At 36.5% G+C, this 13,980-nt stretch overlaps 1 protein-coding gene across 1 annotated transcript in view; it reads right to left on the bottom strand.

The window, feature by feature from the left end:
- The window catches only part of LOC140137180 (transmembrane protein 268-like), a 94,001-nt gene that overhangs the window by 19,667 nt on the left and 60,354 nt on the right, over positions 1-13,980 (bottom strand). The window contains exon 5 of the mRNA XM_072158832.1: positions 6,398-6,667. Within this exon, the coding sequence (XP_072014933.1) occupies positions 6,398-6,667 (270 nt within the window). The remainder of the gene's footprint in view (positions 1-6,397; positions 6,668-13,980) is intronic.

Here is a 13,980-nt window from a genome sequence, read left to right as displayed (position 1 = left end):
AACCATGTGGCTGCGGTAATTTAATTTTTTTTATTTAATACCGTTTAATCCTCTTCATTTTCCTAATGGAGCCTGTTATTAGAATATAATCCTGGAAAAAAAATCATTTTTTGCAAGCAATTAAATTGTATGACATTTCTCAAGAGACACCAAATCACAAAAATTAAAATGCATTTATTCAGGCCCCTTGGCAGGATTTATTGGAAAGTGCAACAGGGTCTCAAAAGTGGACCTGTGAATTTTCCCTGATTTTTAATGTTTTTACAGAAAAAAGCGACCTTTTTTATTCAGATTGGCATTTCTTTAAGGGGAGTGCATCATACCCGTAACTACGGCTTTGAATTGATTAATAACGATACTGAATAGAATATGGATGATAAAATTGTGTGAAAATATAGTGCTGACGTAGAACAGTACGCCCATAATGTGAAAAAAATATATGAAAATAACTTGATTCACAATAACACTGTGTCAAAATGAAATATATGAATGATATGAAAAAAGCTATTAACTTAATGTGATGTCAGTGAACCCGTCTATTTGTCGTCTAAAATTGTAGAGCAGACGACGACACTACCATGCTAACTTTTCCATCTGCAGCAGACGATTTTTAAAGTGGCAATTTCTAGGAACTTTATTATGTTTTTGCTGGCTGTTAATAAATTTAATGACAACATAAAAAATGTTACAGGTGTTGGCTTCTTTCTGATGGGATATCAGCATATTATGGATTTCCTAACATTGTGGTATCAAATTAAAACTGAATTAATGTGTTTACATTGCCATAGAGGCCTCCATTTTGTGCTCACATTAATGCAGCATTTTTTAACGCATGCATATGCAGCGCTTTTGGTGAATGCTTGTGATTTGAAGCTGCACCCAATGAAACGTGCACTGATGTTACCGACTCGGCGAGGTGAAATTTTTCTGAGTGTTAATGAGTGCCTTCACCTCAAATTTTAGTTACAAAGCTCATATTTTTAACTTTGGGCAACTTTGCAATTGCCAAAGTACCAAATTCAAACATGATATCTGTATGAATCTATAGGCCTATATGGCATGAAAACTAGAGTCACATGAAAATTGAAAGATAGAGACAGCAAATCTTAATCCTCCTATCAATTGTAAAAAGTCATCTGTAAAACTAACTAAGCTCAAGTGACTTTTAATGCTTCCTGAATCCTAATGCTTCCTAATTCAATATGTGCAATTATAAGTATTCATGCACCTGCTCAATAGTGAGCTATTCCAGTTGAAATCCATACACCCCCTATGGAAGACATAACCTTAATTAAGGTCATGTCTTCCACTGAGGGTGTATGGATTTCAATAAGAATAACCCATTATGCTTGCTTTATAAACACATTATCAAATTTAGTTGTAGAGGAACAACTGCTTTATCAGCTCTCTCAAATATATTGAGGTGAGTCGGATGGCAAGGGCTATAATTTTCAAGTTTTAGCCAGTTAAAGGTCTGTAACCTGACCGGCAGCCTCATATCCGCCTGATCTTTTTCATTGTTTCTTACCTTTTACCCTCCCGAGAAAAATCAAGCATGGGGGTGTAAGCCTTGGGATCTCCTTTATAGAACCCATACCATTCCTCTTGTGTGTCAGCTTTACTACTCTCATTATTTGAGTGCAAACACCGCTACAAGTCATGCTCCCCTCTGACCCACCTTAACATCACATCAAGATGAATCAAGTATCTCATTTATTATTTTACTAATCTTGTTTCTGCTCAGAAAGCTACACTGTAAAAGATTATCTAATACAAAAATCTCTTGGTTTACAATATGCTCTTTCAATAACATGTAATGTTTAATCCATTAATGTGGAAATATATATACAAGATCTGATCAAATTACTCATCAACTGTCAAGAGTTGACTTGGCTTATCAGAGATAATGCAAATGCAGATGACTTCTGATCTGACGATGTCTTTTCAATTTGACAAGAGAATATATAAGAAATGAAATCAAGATGAGAGAGTTGCTGGAAAAAATGGCGCATTTTGAAGAGTTTAAAGCTGTATGGATTTACGTATATATTGCAATTGATAAGATCATTGCGGTACATGGAAGAGTTCATTTGGTGCAAACATCATCATATTTAATTTGAGTGGGAGTGTTAGTAATTTTACTTTTACTAAATTTGCTTTTAAGTTATCAGCTTGGCATTTCACTTTGTGTCTTAGTTGCCTGTTGTGAAATTTGAGAGTTACTTGATTCTGTAAGCTAAGAAAAGACAATACTTGTTTTAAATACCATTTTACATACAAATAAAGTTAATGTTTTGAAAGGAACACATTGTACAAGAATTTCAGTATCTGATGTGATAAACAGATGCACATATATACTTGGAAATCGGTTTGAAAAAATGGTAAAAATATACAACCAATTTTTAATACTGTTTGTTGTTTACAGTGGCAAGAAAATCATATTATCAAGAGGCTCAACCAAACATTGGTAAAAAATACAGTCTTAAATTTGGCTTGCTATTGAAGAAAAACCCAATTTGCATGACATGAGTTATTGCAATATCTAGGCAGTCACAGTTTTTTGTTGATATGTTTATACAGTCAAGTAATGGCTTAATTTGTAGGGTGTTACATATAAACTCCTGTGCCTTGGTGTGTGGTAATGAGGAATAATTGAATGAACTTGAGATTCCCCTAATGGCAAGGATTCACTGCTTATTGTCTTGGATACCGGAATGAGAGCTATGGGAGCTGATCCTGGGCTGTGATGGTTTATTTGATGCAGGCTAACTAGGGTATGCACCTATATAGAGCTGCATCGTTGGAAGATGACATCATTCTAAGTGTATTGGGCTAGTGTTCAGAAAATTCTTGTGAAGTGTGATAAGGCCTGTGGATTTTATGCCTGGGCATAGCGTACAATAAATCACTGTGCTTTTTTTCATCTTTTTACGTGTACATCCCTCGTTATAACAGAAATGCAACTTATTGATTATCAGTCACTAGTATGTGTGTCAGCATTGCAAGTAGTTGAACTCAAGGCACTCAATTGCAAGCTGCTATATATACAACTTTGGCCATGTCTAAATTGCTGGTAGCATTTGCACCACCCCTACAAGCCTTTGGATCAATGGTACCGGTAGCTATTGCTACAACTGCTAGTATGTAGGTTAGGAATACTGTAAGAGTCATTTTGCTTGATTGCATATAACATAGTGCACTTTTGATCATGGCTTAACTTGTCATAACATCTCTTTGGCATAATGTTGCCGAAATATAGCACAGGAGTATAATAATGTTCTGATCTTTTGATTCAATTGGGGCGCAAATTATTGGCTTGTTATTGCTTGATTAAGCAAATTAAAGTAGCATTACTTGCAATTGTCTGCCTGCTTTTTTTCCTTCATGGAAATTCAAATGTGCACTTTTGTAAATGCATAATGTTATTAGCGGTGGTAATTTTGAAGATTAATAAATTGTATGTACTACAATTCACCATTTCGATATATTTTTCAAAATATACCGACCAGGTAATGTTTTCACCCAAAACACATGAAAGTCTTGGGAAATAAGGATAATGTTAACTTGGGGGAAATGTAATCAAGGGTTTTTTGTATGGCAATATTGCAGAAGTCGCCATCGAAGTGGTTAGGTAATTCTCTTGGTTACTGGATCACGCTATTTTGGTATGCCTTCGAGTGCCATATACTTTGTGTGGTGATTGTTTCGATCGTGGTTCAATACTCAGGCGTGTGATCCAGTTGACATGATTACGTAACTTCACTGGCGAATTCAGGTGATTAGTAGATCACCTGTCTTTCGCAGTTCGTAAGAGCATACAGTAAGTTTTACATGAAATCTTTTTATGTTGCTGAATAAAAAATGGACTAGGTGCATCAAAATTGAGCAATTCAACAGGCTTTTAAAACCAACTGTTTCCATTTTTAAGAGATAAAGCACGCCACATTGATTTTGTCCTTGACTGTCTGACATTAATGTAAAAAAGTCAAGCAAATTACTGGTAAATATTTATTACTGTATTTTTCACATTTACTTATTTATCAAATTAGCACATGTCCACCGCTCTGTGGTAAGTAATTTGCGTGAAGTTGGTTTCCACCATAAACATAATGGACCAACACGTTTGATACTACGTAAATTTCGAGAAAAAAAATGTGTCATGCAAAATTTATGAAATTAAATAATTGCAAAAATTACTTGATTTAAAGTAGGCCTAGTTCAGTACTTGTTCATGCTTCACAGATAACATTATAGCTGAATGTTTTATCTAATTAGTGAGTTACTTAGAGTGGCTAGCCTATCAATCTATGATCATGTCAATTTGGCATTAGAAATTGCTTTTCAATTAAAATTATATATTGTCTTTAATTGTTTTTTTCCAATTTCAGGTAATAACTCAATATTGCTTTGCATATAGAGGTGTCGCTGAAATCCTGAACGTGGACCCATCCCTATACCAATTTTCACAAGATATTTGAACACATTGCTATATCAAAAAGTCCACATTTTCAGCCACATTTAACACAAATTAACAGAGATTTTACAACTCTTCCCCAAATGTTTGGCAAGTTGAGAAGATTTTGATTAAGGCAACATTTTCTGAAACTTTTTTTTGAATTTGAAGGAAATGACTCATCCATATAACAAAATTGGTTATATATATATTCTGTCGGTCGAACATCCGGGCTATCTCTAGTCTCGGGCCCAAACTGCATGTGGCGCACGGTTTGTTGTGAACAACAGAAACCGGCTGTGAAGGAGGCTACATAGCGATGTTGCTGGAGTGGCATTCAATTTCGGAAAAAACGACACTCGACCATGGAATTTAATTCTAAGTTTGTCAGTATATAAACGGTAAATCAAGTAAGTTTCTTCCACTCTGAAGACTTAGAAGCGGTTGTTTGATTCCACTGACTATTTGCGATCGAAATTTACATAACACCAATGACAGAAATCATCAACAAAAAATCGAATCAGGGACTTGTTTTCACTCGAACATCATCAACCGGAAGTGACGTGACACGGACCGACAGAATATAAACCGAAAATATGACCGAAATGTTCCCTTTTAGCTTGTTCAACTTCTAGAGGTTTCTACAATTCATAATAGTACAAAAATGTATGTCTTCCTTATAGAGGTAATGGTGAATTGAATATTATCACTCCCGATAGATTTATCTCTTGTGCTCCAAGAGCACAACATGCTGACAGAATCTTGCTATTGAAATTAAAGGCCTATTCAGTGATTTGCTCGTCTGGAGGATCGTAAAAATCATCAAAATTCAGATTTTGGAAAATTTGATAGTGTCATAGATGTGCTAACATAGCCTACTAGTGGAATAAGCTGAAAGCTGTGTATTAAAGACAAAATAAGATATTTCACATGAATCTCCCATTTCTCTACTTAAAGGGGGGTAACCCTATTGGTTTTGGATATGGATTGTCTTTAAAATTACATAATAATATCAAATATCGCCTCCTTTATGCTGCTTTGTGAAAAATGAGAGCATTTTCAGCGTAAATGTGAATAAATAGCCAAATTTGCAATCCAATACCTTGGTATACGTGAATTGCATTCTGGGCAGGCAATGACGAATGCTGACATGCTGTACAATGCCCGGCCCGTATTGAACGGAAAATTTTTTTTTCGCACTGCGTTTCAGAAAAAAGGAAACAAAATATATTTCCCCTTGCAATATGTACATTTCAAATGAATATAAAAAAGTTTGGGTAAAATGGAGAGGAAAAAAAACCTTCCGAGACCGGGTTTTGAACCAGGTACCTCTTGGGTAAAAAACAAACGCGCTAGTCAATTGAGCTATTTAGCACACCACGCTTATTGTTACCGTTTTCATAACTATATACGGCGCACCGTCTCCTCAGCAGTTAGTGTGGTTCGCTTTTTCACAGAATGTGTATGACGCTTGAAACCAAAGTAGCTGTTGCGGTGACTGATATTTCGTTCATAATTCCCTCCCAGAAATCCAAAGTATTTACCATTGTTTACAAACTGGTATACCTGTAAAAACCGCTGTGATTCATGATTTCTCCGGAAATACATCGACTTGGAGCGTCAAATTTCAGGATAGTAATGAGAAAAATAGTATCTATTATGTGATACCAAAACCTCATCAACAATGAAAAAAATCGGGGATGATGCTGTCGATTGGGTTACGGACCTTTAAGTATAGAGAAATTAGCTACATGTATTTGAATAGAGCTTCAACTTTGTCAATACTGCTTTTTTCCTTGTGCTTGCCAAATTTTTAATTTCAAAAATACCTAATGACAATATCAATGACTTATCCTTCATTTTAAAGAAATTATACACAATTCTAATTTTTATATTTTTGCTGGGATCACTGAAAAAGCCTTAATTAGCATCCATCCAACATACCTTGACTGTCTCTAAGTGTGCTATAACATGCAACAGTATCACCACAAGTGTTGATAGCACAATGCCTATAAGAACAGCCCAGCCAACATGTAAACTGCCTTTATTATGGTTGAAGTTGCTGAGGTTGCCTATGAGACCAAGCATAATGAGTACGGAGAGTAATAAGCACATGGCTATGCTGAATATGCGGTTGTACCATAGAGTGTACCATCTCATCTTGGGGCCTTCTAAGATGGTGCTGATGGCTGAGGTGTAGTCTTGTTGAGGGATCTGAAACAGGAAAATGTATACAAATAAAATACAGACTTAGTATGTAGGATTCTTTAAGATAAAGAGCATTAATTGATAGCCGAATTGAAGCATTGCTATATGCATATGGGCTTTTTACATGTAACTAGAAAACATTGGGACATATGGGGTACATAAACTCCTCAACAAAAGTTTGGACAGTTATTTCAAGCATCTATATCTTAGATTATTTGTGACATGTTCATGTCATGTTGCATATCAATGGATAGCTACTTTATTCCCCTTTACAATGACACCACATTTGAAACAATCATCTTTCCCCCGCCTAAGTACATGTCTTGTGAATGTAATGGAGTCTCAAACCGAATGTGCCAAATTGACCATTATTATGTGCAGCAAGCTGCAATCCCATTTTTTTACAATCTGGTACCTAATGCAACTTTTGTTGAGGAGTTTATATGGTGGGAGGATTCAAATGAGTTCTACTTGTGAAAGTGCCCACTGATCACTAAGAGCATGGTAGTGCAATCATAGGGCTGTGGCTCATTATTACCAGACTGCAGGTTCAAACCTTGGTGGTGCAATCATGTTGAGCGCTTAGGCTAGGCTCTTCCTCACCTCTTAGCGCATTCAGTATATATACATGGGTACTGGTGTATGGTGGACAGGTAAATGGTTTATACAAGTCAACTGCATATTGAGTCTAGTCTACATGGCAAGAGAAAAGAGATGGACACATTAGCCTGAGACTAGAGCAGTGTAGCTTTTCTGCTCAGCACTTCATCGCATCAATTACCCCTCAATCCAAATAAAGAAGATTTTGTTGCCAAGTTTGTTCACGTGGTACCTTTAAAGTAATCACGCTGATTACCTTCTAGCCAACACTTCCGAGAAATCTCAAAGTCACGAATACGGGTAAAATTGCATCATTGGGAGACAATTTTCTGAATACATCTGATTGGCTAGACAAACCACTTTGTTCACCAGTGTCTTATTAATCTTACATGTACAACCTTGGAGCCATTAAACAAAGTGTTAGGAAATGAGACACAAAAACCAGGACATTAGCACATAAACCAGGATATTAGCACCAAAAACCAGAACCATTAGTACTTGTATATTACATGTAAAGTACTTCACAGACAAGCTCCATCTGACATCATTGATATGCTTCAAATTTGAGTTACTCAAAGGCAGATTAGATCATTATGCTGAGAATGTACCTCTCTTGCTAAGCCAAGAACTCATTGTTTCCCGGGGATTGTTTCTTTTGGTGACCAAGCTTTTAATGTATATGCCTTGTGCAGATTGTGGAATAAACTTGTTCTTTTGAACAGTTCAAGAAGCTCCTGAAGAGCCACATATTTCAGGATGCTATCAGCAGTAGCTTTTGAGATTAAAGTTTAACACAGTGCAACAAGTTAAACTCAATTTACCCTTGCTGAGAAATGGGCTAATCCATGTTATTGTTTACCGGGTCAGAGGTCAATCATTGTCATGCAGATAAATTTGTATTGTTTGGCTCGACCCGGGAACCAATGGGATTTGTCGCCTTCGCAGGTTTCGGGCGTGATTAGGTGGTGATTTATTCACTGTTGGTTTTGTATTGGACACGACAACAACAAAAATCTTTTCGCTAGAGTCTTGGGTTGGGTATAGTTCACTCGATTAGAGAATCTCCTATTATATATTTGGCTATATTACGGATGAGTTTGTTTGTTTGCTGTAGGTACTTGGTGCGGGTCTTAAACAAAAGTCAATAAATGGTTGTCGTGTCTGATTGCCAACATGCATGCAATTTTTGCGTCCGAGTGTTTTTCAATCTCTCTATCTTATGAGTAAAATGAGTGTTGTTGAACATTTTGTAATGAATTTGGTACTTTGGACTGATTGATTAATTGATATCTAAAGTGTTCAGAAGTAAACAACATAACCTAACTCAAACCAAACCAATCTACTTACAAACATACCAACTGTCAACCAACACCACCCAAATAGAGAAACACCGATCAACCAAACACCCATGCACACACCCATCAACCTACCCACCCCTCAAAATAATCTCTCATCTATAGAAGTTGGAACTGATTCAATCACCAACCCAAAGACTCATTGACCAAAACTTTGAATGGCAATCTGATTGACAGACTGACCTAAAGAGAGAATGACCACCCAAAAAACCAACTGCCTAACTGCCTAACTATCAGCAAAAAACTTCCAGGAAAACTTCCGCTAATCACTACTTACTCCTAAAATGTCATCCTTTATTCTCAAAACTACTTGACAGAAATGCCGACTATGGCAAAATCAATGAAAATTGCACGGTTCCTTTACCGCAAATTCCATGGGCAAACACAGGATTTCAAAGCAAACATACTTGTCTGTTTTTCCATGATGTACTTGTTTGCTAGGATGCCAAATTCCTCCCATATGCAGCTGACATTAAGGTCGCATTACATGTCTTTACGCAAACGATATCTTCATATCTCAATATTCGTCAATCAGAAATCCATTACACTACAATCGGGATGCAAATTATTTTTCGTAATACTTTTCACAATACAAATGTGAACTTTTACAAGATGTTAATGACAGTGACCTGTCAAGATTGATCTTAGTAAGATGACCTATTTCTATCCATATCTAAAATAGTTTGATTGCCATATTTTGCAAATACCAAAGGCAAAATCAATAGTAGAGCATAATTCCTGTCTCCGTCCCCAGCATATCAACACTCAATATCAATACTTTTGCTGAAAGGGACAGTCCATGATTGGCTAAACACTCTTCAATTCATCCATATTTAGATTTTATTTGGCATGTTTGGAACAAGCATAAACATTAATGTGCTTATAACTTCACAAATGAGACATGTTCCTACAAAATGAGAAGAAAGCCGCAAATCTTTATTTTGATTTATGGCCAGATTCAAGCTTTAAAATGATATATAACTTGCCAGAATTGCTCTCTTACTTGGTGTTCAAAAGTCAATATTTCAAAGAAGAATTCTTTTGTTTTCTGGCATGCTCAAAGAATCATATCTCATTTTCTTTCCTGGTGACTTTCTGCTCAGGTCTTAAATGTTATTGGTGAATAAGGTAGGATGTACAAGTACGTATATACCCTCGCAGATTCCTATTGCTGCTGACTCCAGAGGTACAGCAGCCCAGCAACAAGTGGCTATACTCTAGATCACCAGTTGCTGCCCACCAACTTAGTGGCTATACTCTAGAGTACCATCAGTGCAGTACCAGTGTAGCTCAGTGTGATTCGGATGTGTGTACCCACACAGGTACTCTAGAGTATACGAATGAAGTAGCTTACAGGGCAGCAGTGTACATGTACCTCTGGGGTGGCAGGAATAGGAATCTGGTAGTTATACTTGAATTTTTGGGCAAATGAGGCTGTCCATTTCCAAAACCATAAAGCTTCACACAAAAACAAGCTGTTGATGCTTAGGGGTATGCTAACCATACCAAACATCAAAAAATCAAAAAAACCTTGATTCACAAAGCATCTGTAAGCAAAAGTATCCCACGTGATGCAATTGCGCCATTATGTGTACAGTCATTGGACACGGAAATCTTGGCCGGCCAAGGTAGACCCCTGTGTCAAGGTATGGCTGTGCGTGTGTATGGCAACCGAGAGGTCCCTGGTTCAAAACCGCACCCAAAAAAATGTTTTCTCTTCTTCATCTTTCTTTCTTCCTTCCTTCCCCCTCACCAATATAGGCTTGGGGCATTAGGGTTAATGAATTATGTGTAATATTTTATGATCAAATTCATATGCTGATCATTTGACAGAGCGCTTGGGCAAAATAATTTGTACAGAAAATGTATGAGTAACCCTTTAATAGTTTCTCATATTATTAATTTTCTAATCTTTTTTTCCCTCTTCAGCTGTCTGATAAGGTCATATTACATGAAAAAAGTCAATGATATTTTCATACACGTCAATCAGATATTCACTCCCACATCCATTTCTCACTCTTCAATATTGGTGATAATTGCTGTGGGACTGCAAGAAACAATAGGAGCCAACATTAATAGCATCATTGTCAATGGCAAAGTTCAATAACCTCCACTTGCTAATGATAGCTCAAAATTTGACCTCAAGTTGCAGAGTATAAGTTTTTTTTACCCAATACATTAAAAGGTCCTTTCATGAATGTACAGACATTTAGGTTAACTGTCTCCTGATGCATTGGAATGTTTAGATCTTGGTGAAGATTATTGCATGCAACAATTTAAGCAACAAGCTGAATTTTTGAAGATAATGAAAAAGTGTACCATTGGATATAATCACAACTTTATTAGAAGTGTGTGGCTTGTTTATGATTAAAATTACAAAAACTTGTAATATTTTAAAACTTAAAATATTGGCGTATTTATACTGGAAGGTTAAATGTGTCACATCTGGCAGTCAACAAATTGACATATGAAGTCTGCTGTACCTACATGCAAAATATGTTTTATTGTTATCACTTAATGATTTCGAAAGGAATATTTACAATTTTTCATGATTATTTATTATTTATGATCTTCATAAGAACAGAAAAGTACATTTTTATTTACAATTAAATTAATATTTAACACTTAGTTTACTGCTTAAAATCATTCAGTATTACATCTGCAGTCACCACAAGATTTATATACATTACATCAATATAGAGATGAATAGAGTGAGCATGAAAGTGAGAGACTGTGAGCAAGAGAGGGAGAAGGAGAGAGACGAGGGAAGGGGGGGGGGGAGAAAAAGTAAGAGAGACAGAGAAGAGAGAGAGACAGAGGGGAGCAAGAGCTGGAGATGGGAGAGGTAGAGAGCAAGAGTAATTGAGGGAGGGAGAGGAGAGCAAGAGAAAAAGAAAAAGAGTAAGAGGGAGTGAGAGAGAGAAAGAGCAAGTGTCACAGAGCGATAATGAGTGAGAGCGAGCAAGAAAGACAGAGAGAGAGAGAGAGAGAGAGATATTGATGAACACATTCACACACATAGCACACAGCAAGTTCAATGTACAAACGTGCTTCCTACTGTCGCTCCCTTTCCCCCCAATCCAAAAAAGACGAGCAGGCAATTGTCGATTTGATAAATAGCTATGTACCAAGGGACTTCCATTTACTTGCACTTAAACACAAGGCTTAATGTGTTGTGAATAATGGGCAGGACTCGGGAAGTGGGAGAAATCTTTTCCCATCTCTCGCCATCCTCTGTCTTGTTTAAGTCCCCGGACTTGCATGGTTTGAGGCTGGTAAAAATTGAATAAGAAACAGGCTTTCGCTATAAAGACCGTCTCGGGGGAATAGCGAGTGAGCTTGAGGGATACATACTTACATGCGGGAACACTGATGACTAGCTAAGAAATGCGCAGCCCCGTGGCTAGAATAGATAGCTGGGTGTCTGCTATGTGTGATCAAATCGATATAATTGTGCCCTGGTGGTATGTGTTGTTTTCGTTTATCCATATGCCAAAATGCAAGAGATGAGAATTGCATATTATTGACCTGCAGAAATTTATCTCCAGCGTCAATGTCAGGAAGCGAGAAGGCGGTGCAGCAGGGGGAGTATTGTCAATTAGTCCATCTTTCAATTCATGTCAATACTGTTTTGATATGTGGTTAGAAAAAACCTGTTTCATTAATTTGTGACTGATATCACATTAGGTTAAGTTAATACCTGTAGTTTGATTAAAAGGGCATTTTGTGATCATCCCCCAACTTTTCTCAAAAAATGTTGGGATTTTTATATCATCGGACACCTTTGGCTACATAATATTTATGTACAAAAAATTTCTTGCAGATTAATTCGTTTAGCAAAAATATCACCAAATTTGAATTACGGATTCAACACAGTGGCCTATTGAGCAGTGTAATACACATAATCATGCATAAGTCGCAAACGCAAAATCGGAATCAACTGACATTTTTGGATTAAGCTTTTTTCGTCATAAAAAGAGGATGCTAGGATCACAAAATACTCCTTTAATCGCTGTAGTTTGATTAAGTTATATAATGGCTGATGTGAGGCTCAAATGTCATCTTTGCAATCAGATAGTATAATGTCATTATTTTCACAAGAACAATTGAGGATGTAGTTCTAAAAGGCAGTTAATTCACAAAAGCATGAAAATGTCAGTTTCTGCCACAAGGGGGTTATCTACACCCTATATGTGCAAGTTTCATAGTGAATATGGTGGAGCATTGAAACTGCATGGCCAAAACCATCTCCTACCATTGAAACTACATGGATATAATCACAAACTTCTTTGGCAATAATCTCTAAATGCACTCAGTGTGACTTACATGTATTGTAACCCCTTTTAGAACTAGATTCCTCAATTGATTCTGCAGTTATTAGGCTTCTTTTCAACCTCCACAGCAACTCTTTTGTTCAACATGGTATTAAGAGGCAACTTTAGGCACACTTCCAAAGTCAAGTTCATGTACCTGATCTTAAATAGCACAAGGCATTTCTTTCATACACCAAATCCTTCCAGGTAACACCATCCTAACCTGCAAATACCCTGCAAACCTGAATACAGTCCCAAAGTCAAGTTCGCCCACCTGATATCCTCTGAATAGAATTAACGAAACTGATCCTAGTCGACTTCTTTACATAAATTTACACTTCTCAGTGCTAAGTACAGATCAGTTTCAATCCCAAGTTTGTTTTGCAGCGTCTTCAATAACACCCTTAAGACCTCTTCTCCTAACAACAGCTTCATTAGCACTCTAAAACTCTACTTTTAATCATGATTACCTGCTTGTATCTTCCTTGTGGATATCAAATAGCATGCAGTGGTATCACACAAGGTTTTGTTTCGACAGATAAGGAATATATTGTACAAATGGAAGATTTTGTGTAGTTTATCTTTCAAACTTAACTGATTTTGACATTTCTTACTTGTTTTTGGCAATTTGTACTCTTTTGTTGCATTTTTTCAAAAAGCCAGATATAATAGAAAAGATACATAATCAAAACTTGTTTTTTTTATAATTTTTTAAAAACATTTTGATAGCTGCTTGTGATTAGAGAGTGAAAAAGCATAAAAATAAATAAAACATTTCATCAGATGGAAAAGGTGATACACCCAAAGACCACTTGTGCATTTTATTTTTGGGATTAATATTCATTTTGTAAAGTAACAGGCCGGGACGCTAGATATGGGGAATATGGCTGTGAAAACTGATGCAATACAAGTACAACATATAAAATAGAACTATGTGTGAAGTTCTAATGATAAAAATAGAGCACAAGGCAGCTCATGGTGTACATCACATCCAGCACCCTTCAAATGTAGAGTGGAAATTTCCTCTCTTACAGCAGTGTGATGCAAGCAG

The sequence above is a fragment of the Amphiura filiformis genome, chromosome 17 (genome assembly GCF_039555335.1).
Source record: "Amphiura filiformis chromosome 17, Afil_fr2py, whole genome shotgun sequence".
NCBI classification, from domain to species: domain Eukaryota; kingdom Metazoa; phylum Echinodermata; class Ophiuroidea; order Amphilepidida; family Amphiuridae; genus Amphiura; species Amphiura filiformis.
Note: the sequence above shows the minus strand (reverse complement) of the source record. Positions and strands in the feature narration are given on the sequence as shown.